The following is a 22,102-nucleotide window of genomic DNA, read 5'->3' on the forward strand; positions in this document are numbered from 1 at the left end:
TGGGAAAATGGGGGTTTTTTTAGTAATCAGGTGTAGTGCAGGTACAAGTTAATAGGTGTACAACAATATTATGGACCAGTAGATTTTATTTTTTTTCCTTTTTCATGTTTTCTTGTGTATATTTTGGCACGTTTTCTGGAAATAACTTCTGCTTCAAGGTAAGGAACATAAAAGTAAATAGGGGCACACAACTTGCAGATGTACTTGTTTTTAGATGATTTTATTGAAATTTTCATTTGCAAATAAATTGTGTTTCATTATTACTTTTTGCACAAGAGAATTTGATGGTTGAATGTATTTCTTTATTAAAAATATATAAGAAACGAAACTGTACTTCCATTACTATTTATAGTCTACAAGTCGGTACATTGATCACGTTTTTCTTACATTATTTCTAAATTATTTGAATTATAAATTATCATGACTTATAATACTTTTTTATATAGTTTCTAAATATATAAATTTTGTTTTTGCAAACTTAAAAAACTAATGTCAAAATTTATAATCAAAGTTATAAATTGAAATAGACGGAGTATTAGTTATATCTTCCCTTTAATAGACCTTAGGTGACATATATTTGGATTAATTGCTATCCCAATACTAGTATCGGACATCAGTACAGAAATGAAATAAATCTATAGACTTATTAGTGGAGTGTGTGTGTATTTTCATGTGATACGTTTGTTGCCGCAACATAGGATCGGATTCACCATTGAGGTAATATAGATCACAAATTTCTTTTGACTAGACTGCTATGTTTGATATTCTCAAGCATAACATCAGATAAAATGAACGTTGGGGGTTTCAACTATACAGCACCTTCAAAGATTTTGAAATAGGAATTTTTTTTATTTATTTTTTTTGGTTACTTTTGGAATGTTATATTATTCACTGGACTATTTCACCTGACTGTACCGGATTTCCAGTTATACACTTTATGTTTGCGGAGGTTATATTATTCACTGGACTATTTCAAAAAAAATAAAGCTAACTAATTTTTTTAGGCATAATACATAAAATTTGGCCTCAGCTGGCAAGTATGTCTTCCAATATTGGGTGTGCGCAAGTAAGCACCTCAACTTATCTCAACTTTGTCAGTTGAACACTTCAACTTACAAATGATCATCTAGACACCTTCGTAGCTTATCTGTCACGTCAGCATTTGTGTTTATATGTTCAACTTTATACAAATTGAGGTGCCTAGATGTGAACACTAAAGTTGGAGGGCATGCCAGCTGAGGCCAAGTTTGAGGGTTGTTTATGTATTATGCCTTTTTTTGTTTTAGGTTTCTCACTCGGTGTTCAGCACCAATATTAAGGCCCGACTAAATCGAGATTGGAAATCTCACATTAGGGGTAAAGTGCTCCCTAACAAAATCGACTCCGTACCCAGAAAACTCGAACCCGAAACCTCTGGTTAAGCTAACTACTTATTACATTTCAAATAAATTATAAATTCAAAAACTATACTTCAATTTTACATTTCAAATAAACAATAATATTTTGAGACGGAGGGAGTATGAGAAAGCGACAGTACACCTTGGCATTTTTGTTGATTCCGTATGTTTATAAGCAATTGATTTTCAAAACAACGTAGGAAAAAGTTCCGCTAGTTTAAATGACAAAAAATTAATTTAGTGACTTTACTATTGAAAAAAAAGTTAGTAAAGTTAGTAGATGATCATTTGAGAAATTAAACTCTTAAACAGTAAGAATATTTCTAACTTACCATATCATAAGTACCAAATCCGACCCTATTTATGGTATGATTTTGCATTCTTCAAATTTAAAAAACATACCAATCATGAAGGTTTACAATAATCTGATCCATAATCCACATACCAAGTGATCCCCAAATCAAATCTAAATTAGGTAACAAATTAATTTATTATCTATGTGTGAAGGGTTAGCAAACCTGGAATTTTACCTATATAAAGGTTATAGGTATAGCATAAGCTTCATAGAAAAATTATTTTGAGCCTCCTTCACTTTTTTGTTTTCCATTTACCAAATTCAAATTAACATGGAATTGAACTTGGAAATCATTTCCACAAAGCTCATAAAACCATCCTCACCAACACCACAACACCTTAAGAATTACAAGTTATCATTTTTGATCAACTTGCTGAAAGGGAACATATACCGCTAGTACTTTTCTATCCACGTGGCAACGAGTCCATCATCGATGAAAAATTCGATGAAAAACTCGAACAATCCCTGTCCAGGGTTTTAACTCATGTTTACCCTGTAGCTGGAAGGTTATCAAAAGATCGATGCTCAATCGATTGCCTTGACCAAGGCGTTACGTTCATAAAAGCTAAGGTCAATTGTCAATCCGACGATTTCATGGATCAAGTACAAAAGGACCTTAATCTCGCCTTGCTTTTCTTCCCACAGGAAATCCAGGATTTGAACGACGCGAATTTTGATGCCACTCCACCTATGGTTGCACAATTAACAACGTTCAAATGTGGTGGTGTAGCACTATCTATTAGTGCATCGCACACCCTGATGGATGGATTCACTAATTTTAAGTTCGTATACGAGTGGGCTAAAGTGTGTAAGTCGGAGATTCCAGCTGAGGAAATTAATTTCATGAGTTTTGATTTCGGTGAGATTCTTCCGGCAAGAGATTTATCGAGTATTTTCCCACCTCGTGTTTATCCAGAAGAGTTAGATGCAAAATATGTTGCCAAGAGGTTTTTTATTGATGAAGTTACTATATCAGCGCTCAGGGACAAATTATCAGGGGCAATAGATTCAGGGGTATTGTGCTTTAAGCCCTCAAGAGTTGAAATTATCACGGCACTTTTATGGAGGGCTCTAATTCGTGTTTCAGAAGCAAAACACGGATATTTGAGGCCTTCGTTAGTGTTTTTCCGTTGAATTTGCGTGGTAAAATTTCGTTACCTCTAAAAGATAACGCATTTGGGAATTATGTAATTGATGCTCCGATACATTTTGTGCCAGGGGAGACCAAGATGGAGCTGCATAATTTTGTAACGCTGATTAGGAATTCGGTGCAAAAAGCGACTGCTGCTTGTGCTATAGGTACAGCTGAGGACATAGTCGCGACCGTGGCCAATTCATATAAAGAAATATTCATGTCAAAACAATGGGGTATTGACAATGATGAAGTTGACAAGTGTGTAATTTCGAGTTTGTGCAAATTTCCAATGAAGGAAACTGATTTTGGTTGGGGAAAGCCGAGTTTGACGCATTTTGGATTGAGAGATTTTGATAGTTGTTGGATGTATGATGCAGAATGTGGAAGTATTTGTGTTCAAGTGGATTTGAAGGATACTTATATGCGCTTATTTGAATGTGACAATGATATTAAGGCTTTCACTAAGTTTTATTAGTCGTTCTTATTTAGTAATTCTAAGAGTTTTCTTTAGTTCTCAATGTTGCATTTTTGGTTCCATGATATCAAGGTTTTACTAAGATTTAGTTGCTCTAGGGAGTTTTTTTTTCTTTCCAGTTTCTATGTTGTTTTTTTGGTCAAGTTTTCCAGTTTGAAACAAGGTATTGTATTCTCTGCTCCAATGAGTGATGTCCTCTCTCTTTAATTTCATTAATTTAGAAAACACAATGGATAGAACTATCTCATTTTACTAAACAAATTTGTAAATGAAGAACAAGCATTTGGAAAAGGCACACTTTTGCTAATTTCACCTGGGCTGGGTGATGAAATCTAAATATACTATTCACATTTTAAGTTAAGGAAAAACAGAACAATGTAAGAATATACAAGTTTTGGGATCTAAATTTACTATACACGTTTTAAGTTGATGGTGAATTTACTTACCAAAGGAAAAGAGAAATGTACAAGAGATTATTCCTCCAACTTTGCTTTAAAAATCAAACTCCCCCCTCACCTATAAACAATAAACATTCTTCCCCCTTTATCCTATGTGATGTCTATTTTACCCTTAACTTTCAATCCTCCATTTATACAATACCTTTTCTATTATATAAAATTTATTTTTTTAACCTAGGTATTGTTAGATTTTCATTTAAATTCATATTATAAGTAGAATAATCCTTTTATGAATTTGTCACAAAAATCTAATATTACTTTTTATGATTGATATTTTAAAAAAGTATATATTATGTATGTACATGCATGTACATATGTATACACACACACACCCTCTGATATTAACTGTTATTTTTCCATATATATATGTATATGTATATTTAAGTTTCACTTCTCTCTTATTCTCTATTATCAATATATAAATGAGTTTTAGTTGTCATTAATGGAATATTTTAAATTATAATTTAAAATTCATTTATAATAAAAAAATAAAATCTTTTTAGGAATTTATTATAGAATATACCTTTATTTTTATTAATTATTTTGATTATCTACATTGAAATATATTTACAAAGTTATTATTACCTGTTATTTTTACTTGTATAAATAGATATCAGAGTTTTAATTATTATTAATAAAAAAAATCTTATTCTTCTCATTTATTTCATTATAGAACGGCATTAAGTTATATACTTAACTAGTATTTCGCACTTTCTTTTTCCATCTCGAAAATAATATTTATTTATTTTATAGGAAATTTGTTTCATAGATTAAAGAGATAAAAAACATAATTTTAAAGAAGCAAAAGAAAAAATAAGACAAGTTGATAATGTGAGGGTGAAATAGGAATTTTAAAAAGTCAATTAGGATAAAGGGGGAGAATGATTATTGCTCAAAGTTGAGGGGGAGTTTGATTCTTCAAGCAAAGTTGGGGGGTGAAAATGATTTTCATAAATATATATATATATATATATATATATATATATATATATATATATATATATATACATATTATTTCCATCTTAAGTTGATTTATATATGAAAATTACTTACCAAATAATTAAAGGAAGAGAACAATACTAATAAAAAATAGGAATTAGCGACAGACAACTTATGAAATCTATATATATTATCCTGATTTTAAGTTGATTATGAAAAAAATGAAAATTACTTACCAAATTAAAGAAGAGAACAATACTAAAAAAAAAAAAAAAAAAAAAAAAAAAGAATTAGCGAGAGACAACTTATGTCGCTGAATCGGAAAAGACCGTCGATAATATTATTTAACGACGAATTAGCGATGTATTATCAAAAAATCCTTTTAGCTAAGCTAATTAGTTACTGATTATCGACAAAATTTAATAGCAAATGCCTTTTTTTTTTAGAATATATATATGTATTTTCTATAACAGTAATTCATTATAGCGGTCAAAAAGTATTTGGACAACAACGTGGTTATAAAGAGGTTTGACCATCTATGGTTCATGCTTTAAGTTGACTATGAAAATTGCTTGCAAAGGAAAAAGGGAATAATAATAATAAACGTTCTAGAATATAAACATATTAGAGCCCGTTTGGATTGGCTTATAAGTTACTGAAAAATCTTATAAGCTGTTTTCAGCTTTTTTTAGTGTTTAGCTGGCAGGCTTATAAGCCATTTTGTGCTTAAAATAAGCCCAAAAAAATAATTGGGCCCGTTTGGCTTATTTTTATACGAAAGTTGACTTATAAGTTGAAAATTTGAGCAATTCGCGAATTGCCCTTCTTTTGGGGTGGTCTTTAAATTTTGCCCCTCATATTTGAAATCTTTAAATTTTGCCCTTCGGCTAAAACACATGGGTTCCAGGTTCGAACCCCCACACAGTCAAAATTTTAAAAAAAATTCGCAAGGCAGAGTTTAAATTTCACTATACCCTCAATTTGCACGCATACACTGTGAAGGAATTACCAAAGTTATGGGACCGTCATACTTATGCCTTATATGCACTTGGCATAAGTATGCCGTCCAAAGATAACTTTGATAATTCCTTCACAAGTTTATGCGGTCCGCATAAAAGTTTGTCCATAAGTATGGCCCCACCGCATAAACTTGTTAACGAATTACCAAAGTTATGCGACTAAGATACTTATGCCAAGTCATTTACAAGGCATGAGTATGCCGTGTCCGGCATAAATTTGGTAATTCGTTAACAAATTTATGCCGGTCGGCATACTTATGGGCAAACTTTAATGGGCAAATTTTTTTTTAATTTATGCATAAACTTGTGAAGGAATTACCAAAGTTATCGCGGATCTGCATACTTATGCCAAGTTGCCCATAAGGCAAAAATTAAAGACCCATGAATATGAGGGGCATAATTTAAAGACCACAAATATGAGGGGCAAAATTTAAAGACCACCCCAAAAGAAGAGTAATCCGCGCAAAAAAAAATGAAAACAGCTTATAAGCTAAAAAAAAATAAGTTGGGCTACCCTAATTTTTTTTTTTTTTTTGCTTATAAGTTAAATTTCAACTTATAAGCTGTTTTTTTTAAGCCCATCCAACCAAGCTGTTAGTCACGTTTTAATTAAGTTGATTCTGAAAATCACTTACCGAGGAAAAAGAGTCAACATAAGGGATATTCAAGTTCTGGATAATCTAAATATATATTACTCACGTTTTAAATTGACCGTGAAAACTACTTACCAAAGAAGAGAGCAAGTTTTATAATCTAAATAAATTATTCTTTCTTCTTGTTTCCCACTTAGTGTCCGGTGTCTGCATTGGAGCTCGATTAGTTCAGATTCGCACCGTGTAGGGCCTATTTAGGGGGAGCGCTCCCTAGCAAAGATTTTTCCATACCCAGTGCTCAAATTTGAAACCTCTGATTAAGCGAGGAGCAGCCTCATCCACTGCACCACATTCTTTGATGGTCTAAATAAATTATTCACGTTTTAGGTGAGTATATCTAATCTGGAGTAATCAAGAGGGACTTTACATTACATTACAAATTAGAGCTGTGACCTAGCCCTAATGTGGAAATTGGAATTATATTGGCCACTTGCTCGTCTTCTTTTTGGGTCCCCAGAACCCAAGTGGAGACGACTATTATTTCATGTCATTAACTTTTGAATCTTCCTCTACTTGGATACCTTTTTATACATGATTTTCGTCCACAATTAATAGGATTTATTTCTTAAAATAGATGTCAATAAACATGTTTTTTGCATTTGGACTGTGCTACAGTGAGTAACATGTTTTTTGCATTTGGACTGTGCTACAGTGAGTAATAGCCTTTCTTGCCAAGCTTCTAGGAAGTTAAACATGTTTATTTAAAGAGTTAAAGTGTTCGGTCAAGTTTTTAAGAAAAAAAAATACTTTGTTTTGAGTAAAAGCAGAACTTATGTTTCAGAAATTGAAAAAAGTAATTTTTTCCTCAGAAGCGTTTTTAGAATCTTGGCCAAGCACAAATTGTTGTTCTAATATTGATAAATAAGTTTTCAAACTGATTAGTTACACACAAACTGTTATCCAACTCGACAACCAAAGTTCTGTATGATAATTATCCAATACCCCATAATTTCGGTGTTGGTGGAACCTATAAACTTTTCCTATATATAGAGGGTAAGACTCAAGCTGTTGATGAGCTATTGTGAAGTATTGCCTCTACATATCTTCTTTCAGTTCTTTGTTTAATTTCTCTTTTGCAATTTCACCACATCTATATACCATATGGCTTTTGAAAAAGAAAACATGGAAGTTAAAATCTTGTCCACAAAGTTCATAAAACCATCTTCACCACCTCCAAATCACCTCCAAAATTACAAGTTATCATTCTTTGATCAAATAGCTGATGAAACACATTTGCCTCTTGTTCTTTTCTATCCTCCTACCAACAACACCAACACTTATAATGAAGAACAACTTGAGCAATCCTTATCTAGAATTCTAACCCATGTTTATCCAATTGCTGGTAGATTTACCGAGGATGACTCGATTTACTGCCAGGACCAAGGGGTTAAATTTGTAAAGGCCAAGTTAAATAGTAAGCTCAATGAATTTCTTGAGAAAGCACACGAGGATGTCAACCTTGCTTTGCTTTGCTGGCCTCAAGATACTTGGGATGTGGATGATACTAACATACTCATCATGCCAATTGTCATTGTGCAAATCACGGAATTCGAGTGTGGTGGCTTGGCTCTATCTATGAGCCACGCGCACACTGCGATGGATGGTTTCACAACTTTCACTTTTGTTCACGAGTGGTCCAAAGTGTGCAGATTGGAGATTCCTAAAGAGAAGATCGATTTTCTGAGATTTAATTTGGCTGAAGTTTTCCCACCAAGAGATTTATCGAAACTTCTCTTGCCTCGTCTCCCCCACGATAATCGTAAGGACACTAAATTAGTAGCCAAAAGGCTATACATCAATGAGGATTCTATTTCAAGGCTCAGAAAAGAAGTCGGAGATTTATGCTTTAAGCCCTCAAGAGTTGAGATGATCATAGCCCTACTATGGAGGGCTTTGATCCGTGCTTCAGAGAAGAAGCACGGACATCTGAGACGTTCCCTAATAGGCGTCCCAATAAACTTGCGAACTAAGTTGATTTCTTTACCTCAAGTAGAAAAATCTTTCGGGAATCTTGTAATTGACGCCCCGGTAAAATTTGTACCTGGGGAGAACAAGATGGAATTGCAGAACTTTGTAGGGTTGATTCGTGACACGGTGAAGGAAACTATTATTGCTTGTGACAAGACTTCAACGGAGGACGTAGTGTCCGCGGTGGCAAATATATATAATGCAAGTTTTGTAGCACAAGAATGGGGAGGAAATGAAGAAGTTGATATGTACACAAGTTCAAGTTTGTGTAGATTTCCTATACAAGAAGCTGATTTTGGTTGGGGAAATCCATGTTTGATGCATTTTGGGTCAAGGCATAATCAGTATTGCTGGTTGTATGATGCAGAATGTGGAAATGGGGTTTGTGTGCAAGTGGACTTGAAGGAAACTAACATGCATTTATTGGAGCGTGACAGTGATATCAAGGCTTTCTTTGAGTTTTAGATTCGTAAAGGACTTTTTTCTATTTGGTATTTTTGTTAATGAGTTGCATCTGTTATATATCTTGTTGGAACTTCATTTGTTCGAGAGTACTATTTTTTGTCCTGATAAAACAAATATCAGGAAAGATTGGTGTAATTTATCCTTTCAGGAAAAAGGATAATTCAGATTTATAAAGGTATTTAATTTTGTTCATATTATGCTGATCTCCTAGAAAATAGAGTTTAAATTTGATCAAATGGAATATAGCTACAGTTCTAATACATTTTGCTGTTTCTTACAATTTGGTTCATATTTTTTGTGAACAATGAGCGTGTTGTGCAAATTTTCTATCTTCGTCAATAGTATAACACTCTTACATATACAATTAAATATTTAACCATGGTGAAATAATAAGCATTTTCATTCTGATTTAATGATTCTTAAGGTCAGTTGTTCTTTTTATTCAATCCATCATCCAAGCTATATTAACCGGAGATGGTGGGGGGTTTGCCATGACCCTTACGTACCCATCCATAGATTAATCCCAAGAGTACACACGAAGGAGGACATAAACCTTAACCTCCAAGGACATAGGTTAAGGTCAATTGTTTAGATAAGTATAAACAATCATGCGGGTAAGTATTTTACCCTATAATCCCGTTTTCACCCTCTTCTTCCTCCCCCCTCAAACCCACTGCCTCCTGGCCCTCCGCCGCCTGAATTTTCCTTGACTATCATATCCATCATGGCTGACATGGAGGTTGCCAGTGGTACCTTAAATCATTTTTAAATATAAAAAGATATCATTCTTTTAATAACAGACTAATAAGAAACACTTTCACATAAAATGAAACCGAATTATGAATAACATATGTAAGTTCTGATATGTAAGTCGATGCTCTTGTGGTAGAGACTTGCTGCTATTATGATATTCTCTACGTTGCAATTAGGGTAGAGTAACAACGAAAAACTTTTGTTTTGCTGCTACTACAACTTTCAACTATTAACAATCGAGTATAAGTTATATGTAATCTTTATACTATCGAGGAAAGATCGTTTTTTGTTTTTTGAATAAATAAAAGTAGCCTTTGTGGCCGTGATTTAAAAAAAAAAAAAAAATGTACCTTTTTGCCTAGTCATTGTTGCCTTGGCCACAGGCTTATCAATTCATTCTTATCTAATTATAGGTAAACATTTATTCATACGGGTGTTTACGATAAATTAATGAATGTATAACATATGTTTTGCATATACATATTTTCAATACTTAACCATGGTTAAGTAATAATATGCATTTTCACACTAATTTATTTATTCTTAAGATTAATTGTTTAGTTAGGTATAACATCCCCACCTCAAACCCACTGCGTCAACTTTCCTTGACCCATCAGATCCATCATGCTCCATGGATAAGGTGTAGGTTGCCGGTAGTTTCTCAAACTTAAATCTTTTTTAAATATAGAAAATATCATTCTTTTAAAAATAGATTAATAAGAAATTGTATCACATAAAATGACACCGAATGAGTAACATAAATCAACGGATAAGACTCCAGAACGATGTGAGTTCTGATATGTAAGTCCATGTTCTCCTGATCAGTGGCTCGAGTTCGAATTTTCACTAAAGGGTTCAAAATATAAAAAAAACAAACATACGAAGAAGCCAAGGTTAAGGTGATTCAATATCTACTATATATACATAAAAAATAATTTTAATCATATATAAACAATATTTTTTTTCCGCCGAAGAGGGTTCTAAACCCCCTCTTCCTATGTGGCTCCGCCCTTGCTCGTGGTTTAGACGGGCTGCTAATATGATATTCTCTACGTTGCAATTAGGATAGGGAGTGCCAACGGAAAAAAAAAAAACATTTTTATTTTGTTGCTGCTACTGTAACTTTCAAATAGTAATAAACGAGTATAAGTAATTTTTATACTTGTCCGATTACTTTAGCTTGTTATGGCAGATAGTCTATGTTCATTTTCACGGTTAAACTTTAGACGTTTTAAAAAGACTCATCTGCAAAGATTCTTTGAGTAACTTAACAAAATTCTTTACCTTAACAAACTAATAGTATATAACTTAAACACGTGACAATTCTAATGCCCCTCATTTTTATGGGATTGGGATCAGGAGTGCCTGCAAAAGAACAACGTAACATATGCATCTTTTTCTTCGTGTTACATGTTTCGACTTGCGATCCGTTCGTACTAGCTAGCTCGTCCCCACTAATTAGGTTGGATTATATAAGTAGTACTACTAACATTGTCAAGTTCCTTTCAAATGAAGGGTCAGTTGAGTTGTACTTGTTGGACTAACGTTTTCAAAGTCCTTTGTCCTTTCAAATGAATTGTCGATTGATGGAGACATAATTCGGTAAAAGTGATTTTTGAACATTTTAAAATTTTAGATGACGCAATCACATACTCCTTAGTATTTCTAATATATAAAGTGCCTTAAAGGTACAAACACAGAATATTCAAATTGTACCAAAAGCTTTACAAATTTTATATGTAATGAATACTTGTATCATAAGCTATATAACTTGTACATTTTATCTAACCATTTTTTAATCCCATGTGGACATATATTATAGTACTTAATATTTATTTCTTTCTCATGTATAAGCGTATGCACTTAAATTTTAATTCTCCGACACATTTTTTTCCTCTGTGTACTTTTACTTGTTCACTTTTGACTTTTCACTTTCTTGCTGAATATTTATTCTCTTCTCATGTATAGACGTATGCAGTTTAATTTTAATTCTCCTACACAAATTTATTTTCTCCGTACTTTTTTACTTGTTCACTTTGAATTTTTCACGTTCTTTAAGAATTAATAAATCCCACATGGATATATGTCATAATCTTTGAATATTTATTCTCTTCTCATGTGTACACGTATGCACTTCAATTTTAATTTTCCGACATATATTTCCTCCGTGCACTTTTACTTGTTCACTTTCGACTTTTCACGTTCTTGCTGAATATTTATTCTCTTCTCATGTATACATGTATGCACTTCAATTTCAATTCTCCGACACGTATTTATTTCCTTCGTGCACTTTTACTTGTTCACTGTTGACTTTTCACGTTATTTAAGAGTTAATAAATGAAGTACTCCCCCCGTCCCATATTACTTAGCCACATTATTTGACTTTTCATGTTCTTTAAGAATTAACAAATTAAGTACTCCCTTCGTCCCATATTACTTGACCACATTACAAAACTTGACTTTTCACGTTCTTTAAGAATTAATAAAAATGAAGTACTCCCTTCGTCCCATATTACTTGGCCACATTACTAAAAATATATGTCTATTTTTCTATTCTATATTTTTCTTCTTCTTATCTTCTTATATCTTATATATAAACACCCAAGGTGGACGAACACAATAATAATAAGTTGTACAAAAAGCAACTGAAATTGTACTCTAAGCAAGGATTAACATATGTACATTTTAAAAGTTAAACATTAATTCTACCTCTTGTGTGTCCACAGGTCCGCAGTGTCTTAATTGTCCTTTCATTTCCTTCATTTGATATGTACTCCCTTTGTCTCAATTTAAGTGTCTACGTTTGATTAGATATGGAGTTTAAGAAATAAAGATAGACTTTCAAATCTTGTGGTTCTAGATTAAAAATGTGTATAATATAATAAAATATCCTTTGAATCTTGTGATTATAAGCTTGACATGTAAGATATTTGAATTGTCAACTTACTAAATATAAAAAGAGGGGGACATAACCAAAATAAGACTTTTTTTTTTTAACAACAAACGCCCAAGTGGACGAACACAGCAACAATAAGTTGTACAAAAAGCAACTGAAATTATACTCTAAGCTACGACTAACATGTGTACATTTTAAAAGTTTAACATTAATACTACCTCTTATGTGTTTACTTTTTAACTTCCCACGTGTCCACAGTGTCTCAATTGTCCTTTCATTTCTTTTATTTGGCATATACTCCCTCCGTCTCAATTTAAGTGTCTACGTTTGACTAGACACGGCGTTTAAGAAATAAAGATAGATTATCTTGTGGTTCTAAATTAAAAATGTGCATAATATAATAAAATATCCTTTGAATCTTGTGATTATAAACTTGACATGTAGGATATTTGAATTGTCAATTTACTAAATATTAAAAAGGCAGACATAACCAAAAATAAGACAAATTTTAACAACAATTTTCAAATTAAAGGGAAAAATAAGACGAAAAGAAAAAAAATATGGAGACTCACTAAGGAGAATCGCAGTATCCTTTCCAAAATATACAAACCATAAAGACTAACTAAATTGAGTAACGAAATTAATCATGTTGGACCCCGTGCATGACACTGGCATAGTTTGCTTGTAGTAGAAAAAGGGTAGATGATCTGGTTCGAGTCTCACTATCACTTATTTTATACTAAAAAAAAAAACAATTAACATGTTCGACATGTAAAAAGAAGGCATCAAGACAGCACGTGAAGAAGCGTATTAAAAATGTAATTACATAAATAAAAATGTGCTCTCTCTAATGTATTAAAAATTTGCCTAAAACAGCTAACACGCCACAAGTTGTCTGCAACATATTGTATTGTAGCTCATCTTGACAGCTACGGCAGGAAACGATCTTTCAATGAAATACTTGGTTTTATTTTGATTTTTTTTTTTGTAGGACCCGTTTGGCATAAAAATTATTCTTTTTTTTTTTTTTTTTCAGAATTTTTTTCACTTTATATCAAAATCAATAATAGGGCATGATAATTCCAATTCAACTTGAAGTAGTAAATTAAATTCAAATTTGTAAAACAACTTATAACTTGTTTTGTAACTCACATTTTACTTTTGTAGTGATATCTAAAAACAATCAAGTATGAACATCATTCCAAATACAACTCCAACTCCATAAATTTTTATGGCCAAACGCCTACGTAATTATCGCCCGTGAAACATGCTCTCATGCACAAGTTGTGTCCTTGCGAAAAGGACATAACGACATTCACAAGCTAGCATTAGCTGTTAGTTTTTAGAAAACATGAAATTCATATCAAGTTATATTTATATATGCAGAAAATAGCAGGAATACTTTGTGGTAGATTTGTACAAAGCTAGCAGTGGCAATGCCGATCATGTTATCTTGACAATAGAGTGGCGTGTGTATATTATTGCCCTGGCAAATTAAAAGGACATCGCAGAATGCAGTCGTTGAAATATTGGCTTTGATTGGACGGAAATTAAAAAGAAAATTCAAAATTTATGATTTAAAAGAAGTTGTGGCCATTAATTTACGTTGCTTTGAATAATTTCAATAAGGGTATAAATGAAAAAAACTTAGAAGTTAAATTATTTTTAGGGTTAGTTACACTAAATATCTTTGTCATATGACTCAGATTCGGGTACTTTCTTTGTATTTTAAAATCAAACACTTACTAATTTCAATGAATGATCTCTGAACTAAGCATATTAAAATATAATTATTAAAAGATAAAAGCGGAATGCATCGAAAACCTATTAAGTTTGCCATTAAATTTCATTTAGATACTAGAACTATACATGACCTAATCAAGTTATGAACAACTAGTAAATTTACCCGCGCGAATAAACTTCTTTTAATACATGCAGACGAAAAATTGAAAGTAACAAATATATGCAAGATATACATATGAAAGATCTTTTAGAAAAATTAATATATAAGAGAAAAGATACAAAACGGGAAAAAACCTTCAATAGAAGCATCTCATATGTGTTTTATAAGTTTATAATAGAGTTCTCAAGAAATAGTCCTCCACTCATATAGGAATAACTTTTCATGTCTATGCATATAAGAGTTAGTTCTATGATCAATATTGCTTAAATTATGTAGGAGTATATATTATTCTTATAAATTTGATCGATATAGAAATAAATTTTCTTATATATGCATGTTAAAGTTAATTCTATCATACATACCCATTTTTTTTAGTTAGCTGCAGCACTTTCCATATAAGTAGTTTCACACAAAGAGTGGAACGAAAACAAACATATGCTTAAAAACGTATGATTATAAATTTTTCATAAGCAAATTCTATTTAGGAAAAAAAAACCATATCTTTGAGTAAAAGAAATCAAATTGCTGGTAATTCAACATTTTAAATGCATGATTAATCTTTGTATTACCGTGTTGAGTTGGACCTTGATTAATCGCGTCAATGTAAGTATCGGACACTGCGCGAGAAGCCGTAAAAACAATAATGTTGTATTACGCAAATAGTGAAAGAAGTACAGAAAAACACGCAGGTTGTGTAGGTTGGATTATCAAAGGAAGTGCAAAATGGCTTACCTAAAACAATAAAAATCAATGCTTGTACATGTATAGTTTTAAAACCAAATAAATTGGTTCCGGAAACCAATTTCGAGTGGCTCTAAATAACAAATATATTATAAGGTTGTCTTGTTTGACAATATGGGTGTTGGAACTATCAACGTCGACTATTTTAACTTCTATAGGTAGTCAATCTTAGAAGGATACGTACATATGTGAGGTGATCGTTCTTTTGGAAGAACTCCAAATTTGTCCTTGCATTTAAGTTGGACACTCTGTTTCTGCATGATTGGTGCTATCACTTTCGTTGCCCGCCTCGTTCTCTTCACAAAACTTGTTATCGTCTCCAGTGTCGTCGGTGTATTCGTGTTTAATTTGATGGCTTCTCCAAAATTAAAGAGCACATACCATATCAAATGAAACTTGTTTAATCCAATACGTGAGCAACGAAAAAACTAATAGACAAAATATTGAGTAGTACAATTAACATAAAATGAGGTGGAAAGAATATATCTTTGAAGAGGAAAAGAGAATTTGCTGGCTAGTGGGAGGGAGAGGTAAAGGAGAAGGACGGAAAGTGAAGAAAAATAGTTTTAGTTGGAAAACGGAAAGAGGAATAGTAATTAACCAGAGGGAGGTTTTAAAACTGCCAATTTAAAAGGCGTGTCCTTTTAATTTTCTTTAGCAAATTAAATGGTAAAAAAGGAGTAAAGAGGCAAACAAATACGAAAAAAGATAAATATGATTTCTGATTTTTTAGAGCACCACGTAGGCGAGCCTATTGCCTGCTTTTATATATATATATAAGATTGATAATTTATTCCTATTACACACTTCCGTTTCACATTTTGAAAAAACTTATGTACGTGTTTCAAGTGTCCATCACATAAATAAGTCAACCGCATAACATATATCACCTCCTTTCATTATATATATATATACCGTATTTGAAACTTCGGTTCGGTAATTGAGGTTGATGTGTATAAAAATACGATACCATTACCATACCAAACTAATATGGGCACTTGATTTTTAAGTTCGGTTTCGGTATTTCACGGTTTAAATAACCAAAATTTATTTGACTTCAATTACGTATATACTTAATGTAATAAAGGATTAACCTTGACTTAAATTTCAATTATATTCCTCTCCAACAACATGGGTGTAAATAGACATATTTAAAAGAAAGTGCCTGTGGACAAGCTGTGTTTTTCGTACGTTAATCAATTACACAATGGATATTTGAATCACGATAGGGTGAGATACAACCAAAAGTTCCAAAGTCTAAACAACATTAGCCAAAATAAGCATCTTTCTCTTTAGTCCTATACAATTTTACACCAAAAATTTCATTCGGTAGAGAGAATAGGTTCATTTCCACCATTTCGAGTCTTAATGTATCCTGGAAAAAAAGTTGGGATCTCTGAACAAATTAAAGCTCAGAGATTCTCAAAACATAAATCTTGAACGTGAAAGAAAAGCATGAAACTATTATATAAAGGTTAGCTTTGATGGTACAATTTTCATTAGATACAAATTGGCATTAAATGAGATCTAATTTTATTTATTTTATTTTTTTTTTTCTACGAAAACTAGTCTATATATTTAGCAAGTAGTAAATATAATATATATTTTTTGTATAACTTTTAATTAACTTTTGTCCTAATCTTATTTATTTTTTGTTTTTGTATCTCTACTATTTTATAAATACCAAATACCATACCGAATACGTTCTTTGAAAATTTAAATTCATACCATACCAAATACCGTAATACCAAAAAACCGCGGTATTAAAAACTATATGGTATTTTTTATATCCATGTTCGAACCCATCCCTAATTAGACGCATTAGCCTCAATAAGTCGTAAAACATTTAGGTCAAGATTATTTATTTAGAACTAATTGAGGTTGATGTGTATAATTAAATGTTCCAAATTTGATTTGAATTAAATAAATATTTTATATGAAAATTTTATCTTTTATATATGGCTTGCATTCTGAAAAGACGTTGATAACTCATTAACTTTAGTTCAAATAATATATTTGTATTAACAAATTCACTAAATAAGCACAAAAATCAAATTCGAACTCAATTACTAATACTTAATGTTACTATCCTAAAATTAAAAACTATAAATTTCAAATTTTGTTTCCGCTCCAACAACATGGGTGTAGTTTGGATAATTTTATGTGATGTCATGAACTGTGCCTGTGGACAACTGTGTTTTATCAAGTACCCTTGTTTCAACCAGATAACCTTCTGGTCCAGGTGGCCGGTGAGACACAACCAACAATAGTTGTGCGAGGCGACAAATGTTCTTGCAGGTCCCTCTTTGTCAGCACTCTTTCTCTTTCACACTTCCATTTCTTGAGATTTTCGTCCAATATTATCTTGTGCTTTTACAAATCCACTAGGTTTGGTTCTTCTTTCCCATTAATCCTTGTATCCTAGGGAAGAAAAAGTTGGGATCTCTGAAAGTTAACCAAGCTCCAAGAGATTCTCAAAACATAAATCTTGAACTAGAAATACGAAATTTAAATTAATAGTAATTACCGAATAGACGACAAAGCAATGAGAGAATTTAACAAATATGAAAAAGGAGAAAGATAATTGAGCGCTTAATGATGATATTAAGATATTATTATAGATATTAATCATTCATATCTTTTCAAACCTTTTAAGTGATTATAAAATAAAGAAAATAAATCCAATTAATGATTAAGATTCAAACCTGAAAAACAAACAAAATTACTGATTGGAGTCCAAAAAATTAAAATTAATTTTTTTTATTTAAGTGTAGACAAATAAGACCTAAATTATTCTTCTAGTCGAACTCTGTAAAAGCTTTATCAAAATATTTTCAGTTTATCTGTGAGCAAGTGAAAGCACACCCGTAGAATTCTTAAGTTATTGTCAAATCTCAAAACAAATAAATAAAATATGTCTGAAAATTGTAGTGATGTTATACTTGTTAGAATTTACAAGTTAAGAAGTCTAAAAATCACAAAGAAAAGAAAAATTAGAATCTTTATGAAGTTCTGTATTTTAGGCATATTAAGAGTGACTGAGAAAAAACAGATTGATCTATTTGGGTTAGTATTGATCCATTTTCTCTTATTTGATTTTTGACAAATGAAAGATTAGACTATGAAAAGAGGAGGAAAGATAAATAGATAATAGGGGAAGGGCGCTAGAGAGAAGAAGAAAGGAAACTATTATTGGTTGTTCCTCATCCAAAATAAAAAGGAAAAAAGTTCAAATATGTCATCGTACTATCCGAAATAGCTCATTCATGTCACCCGTTAATAGTTGGGTCTATTTATGCCATCGTCGTGACTGAAATGGTTCATTCATGCCACTTACCGTTAACAACTAAAATGACTGATTTTAAAATATTAGGAAAATACAAAAATAATATCAGATTGGACACGTGACTTCCAATTAAATGGACCCGTTAATAGTTGGGTCTATTTATGCCATCGTCGTGACTGAAATGGTTCATTCATGCCACTTACCGTTAACAACTAAAATGACTGATTTTAAAATATTAGGAAAATACAAAAATAATATCAGATTGGACACGTGACTTCCAATTAAATGGTCCACGTCAATTACCGATCCCCCCAAATTAAAACCCATCCCAAATAAATTAACCCAACCCAACCCACAAATGTCACATCTTGGTCAAGGCAATTTATTTAACATTTATCTTGTGCAAATCTACCAGCAGCTCGATAAACATGAGTCAAAATCCTAGAAAGAGATTCTTCAAGTTGTTCTACCATAAAATTAGTTGTAGTGGATGAGTTAATAAGGTGTGATAAAAAACAACAAACATGCGTTTTCTCAGCTATTTGGTCTAAGAAAGATTAACTTATAATTTTGAAGGTGATTAGGAGTTGGAGAGAATAGGTATATCAACTCCTTGGACATGATTTCAACTTGAATTTGGTCATTCAAATTAACAGAAAGGCTACCCATTTTTTATGTAGCAAAAATGTGGAACTAAGGAAAAGAGAAAAAATTAGGAAGGTTGAAGATACAAGTAGATGTATCCTGGACAAAAACTCCATACTTCCTATTTATGGTGGGAAAAGACTGGTTCTAGTTATTTCTTCGAGGAAAATGTCTAGAAAATGATATCACTTACAATATGACAGGAAGATAATGATCACTTAGACCGTAGTTAACCAGCTTTTTTTATCATCCGTTGCAAATCTATCATTATATAAGATTAGTTATGGCCTTATGGATATTTATTGTTTAACGATAAAAGTTATCTGTGGCTAATTCCTATTTTCTTTTCTTGTAATAATTAATAGAAGCGGCAACTGGAGGAGCTTTAGGCCGTCCTGGTTACTGACAACGTCAGTGTGGAATCTTATATTTGAAGTCATATTACTGATCTAATGTTGAAAAACTGGCCAATTTCTAAAACTAGTCTAAATTAAAGAGGTGGCTATTTGTGAAACTCAGCCAGTCTCTTCAGGCAAAATTCTTCAGCCATAATGGTTAATTTGCTCAATGTGATTAGTTTCAAAACTTGTCAAGATCTTGATATAATTTGATCTCAATGTTTTTTGATGTTTTAAGGTTAAACAGTTGAAGAGCAAATTTGGCTTTGATGCAGCATTTAAAATCAAAAGTAAAAGTCCCTCAAAATGAAGTGTTAATACAAATGGCATTTTTTTACTTCATTTTAGATGCTAACATTTTTTCTTTTCTACCAAACATTCTTCATGGAATCCTAAGTTCTTTTGGTATTATTAGCTTTCAGCAGTAAGAGAGATCCAAGACTTAAAACACACATTTCTCACCATAATGTTGGTTCAATTAAGCAGGACATAGTTACATGATCCAAAGGGAGTTCAACTGAATTCGTTGTATCGGTGCAAATAGAATAAAAACAATTCTTTATATATAAGTGAAGATTCCAGTATAGTGGCAAAGGTCTACTATTCAAGATTTCAGAAAATAATTGACGAAAGTAACACAATTTTATTAAGAACAAAATTTCACATAGTCTTGCATTAACAAAGCAAAATAAAGAAAAAAGGTGAGAAGTTTAGTCTTGACAAAGCATTCCGCGCTCACGCAAAGTTTGGAGAATGCCCGCACGCCCAAGGGGGTATAATGTTGCAAGTCAATCCTGACAACTGATTCAACGGCTCGAACCTATGACCTATAACTGTTGCTCGAAGGCGGAACTTCAAGAAAAATCTAAAACTTGGTAAAAGCCAGGAATTCTTGGTCATGTTCAATGAAGTCCATGTACTTTTCCTTGAGATCCATCTGCACAACAATACTATTACCACATTGTGTAGAATACAACCAAAACACTGGATGATGTCTTGATCCAAAATGCATTAAATTTGGATTCCCCCATCCAAAATCTGCTTCTTGCATGTGAAATCTACTCAAACTTGAACATGTAAATTCCTCAACATCATCACTAGCTCCCCATTCTGTTCCTCCATAACTTTTGTTATATAAATTAGCCACCAAGGCAACTACATCATCTGCAGAAGCTTCACCACAATACTCAACAGTTTTTTGCACTGTTTCTCTTATCAATCTAATAAAATCATGTAACTCCATATCGGTCCCTTTAGGCTCATAGGCTATAGGAACTTCAATAATAAAATTTCCAAAAGGATTAGCTGCTTCAGGATATTTAAGCTTACTGCGTAAACTCAGGGGAAATGACATTACAGAAGGCTTAATTTTCCCTGTTATTGCCTGTGAAGCGCGGAGTTGAGCCCTCCATAAAATCGCCGTAATAATCTCAACTCTTGAGGGCTTAAAGCTTAAGGCATTGCAGTTAGTTAATTTGTCTCTGAGCTTTGATACAGAGACCTCATCCATAACAAACTTTTTAGCCACCAACTTTGAACGTTTCCCTGCGAAAATAGCAGAAGGTTCAAAAATCGTGGTTATGTCTCTTGGTTCGAAAATGTTAGCCATATCAAAGCTCATGAAGTTAATCTTTTCAGCTGGAATTCCCAATTTACACACTTTGGACCACTCGTAGATGAACGTAAAATTTGTCCACCCGTCAATTGCAGGGTGTGCAGCGCTAGTAGATAACACGATTCCCCCACATTGGAAAATCGCGATTTGCACAAACATAATTGGTGTCGCGAACAAATTTGTCGTGTCCACATCCTTAATCCCTTGTGGCCAAAATTCCATGGCGAGATCCAAATTGTTGTGTGCTTGTTGGAGGAATTCATCGTCCATTCGACGATTGACATTAGCTTTTATTAGTTGCACGCCTTGATCTTGACAAATGATTGAATTATTATTTTCATCAAATCTACCAGCAGCTGGATAAACATGAGTTAAAATCCTAGAAAGTGATTCTTCAAGTTGTTGTACCATAGAATCAGTAGTAGTAGAAGAGTTGTTATGTGGATAAAATAGAACAAAAGGCATATGCGTTTTTTCAGCAATTTGGTCAAAGAAAGATAATTTGTAATTTTGGAGGTGTTTAGGAGTTGGTGAAGATGGTTTTATGAGTTTCTTGGACATGATTTCAACTTGAATTTGACCAGCCATGTTTGATATATGGTTAATGGAAGTATAGAACTAAGGGAAATTAATATAGCTGAAGAAGAGTTTATATATATGTATTGATCCGGAAAATACAGGCTTCCTATTTATCTTTGAGTGTAAGTTATGTCACGAGCGGAGCTAGAATGTTACCTACCGTTCCTTTGAATCCATAGTCTTAATTCAAACCCTCTATTTTTTTATTACAGTAATATATTCACTAAATTCACTAAATGCGAAAAAAAAATTAAATTTAGTACTCAATTATTAACACCTGATGTTATTATTTTAGAATTTAAAACTCATAAAATTTAAAAATCTGATCCGTCAATATCTCACTATTGTCAAGTCAATTATATTTACCCGAATTTGAAAGAATACATTTTATTTTCATGTTATTTTTATGGGGAAACGACTTG

At 32.3% G+C, this 22,102-nt stretch overlaps 2 protein-coding genes and 1 pseudogene across 2 annotated transcripts; 2 read left to right on the forward strand and 1 right to left on the reverse strand.

The window, feature by feature from the left end:
- The first annotated feature begins 2,023 nt into the window (after window positions 1-2,023).
- On the forward strand, window positions 2,024-3,514 carry LOC132038965 (acetyl-CoA-benzylalcohol acetyltransferase-like; annotated as a pseudogene).
- Window positions 3,515-7,417: 3,903 nt separating this feature from the next.
- LOC132040742 (acetyl-CoA-benzylalcohol acetyltransferase-like) lies at window positions 7,418-9,056 on the forward strand. The gene has a single exon (XM_059431411.1). It carries the CDS (start codon window positions 7,533-7,535, stop codon window positions 8,862-8,864), a length of 1,332 nt encoding a protein of 443 aa, XP_059287394.1. The 5' UTR covers window positions 7,418-7,532; the 3' UTR covers window positions 8,865-9,056.
- Window positions 9,057-20,106: 11,050 nt separating this feature from the next.
- Window positions 20,107-21,785, reverse strand: LOC132040729 (acetyl-CoA-benzylalcohol acetyltransferase-like). Its single transcript, XM_059431396.1, has one exon. The coding sequence runs from the start codon at window positions 21,687-21,689 to the stop codon at window positions 20,352-20,354; it is 1,338 nt and encodes a 445-aa protein (XP_059287379.1). The 5' UTR covers window positions 21,690-21,785; the 3' UTR covers window positions 20,107-20,351.
- Between the last annotated feature and the right edge of the window lie 317 nt (window positions 21,786-22,102).

This window comes from Lycium ferocissimum, chromosome 12 (assembly GCF_029784015.1).
Source record: "Lycium ferocissimum isolate CSIRO_LF1 chromosome 12, AGI_CSIRO_Lferr_CH_V1, whole genome shotgun sequence".
Classification (NCBI taxonomy): domain Eukaryota; kingdom Viridiplantae; phylum Streptophyta; class Magnoliopsida; order Solanales; family Solanaceae; genus Lycium; species Lycium ferocissimum.

What these genes read in the sequence shown, in the direction of transcription:
- LOC132040729 (XM_059431396.1), bottom strand. Translation starts at nt 21,689, where the DNA reads ATGGCTGGTCAAATTCAAGTTGAAATCATGTCCAAGAAACTCATAAAA.
- LOC132040742 (XM_059431411.1), top strand. Translation starts at nt 7,533, where the DNA reads ATGGCTTTTGAAAAAGAAAACATGGAAGTTAAAATCTTGTCCACAAAG.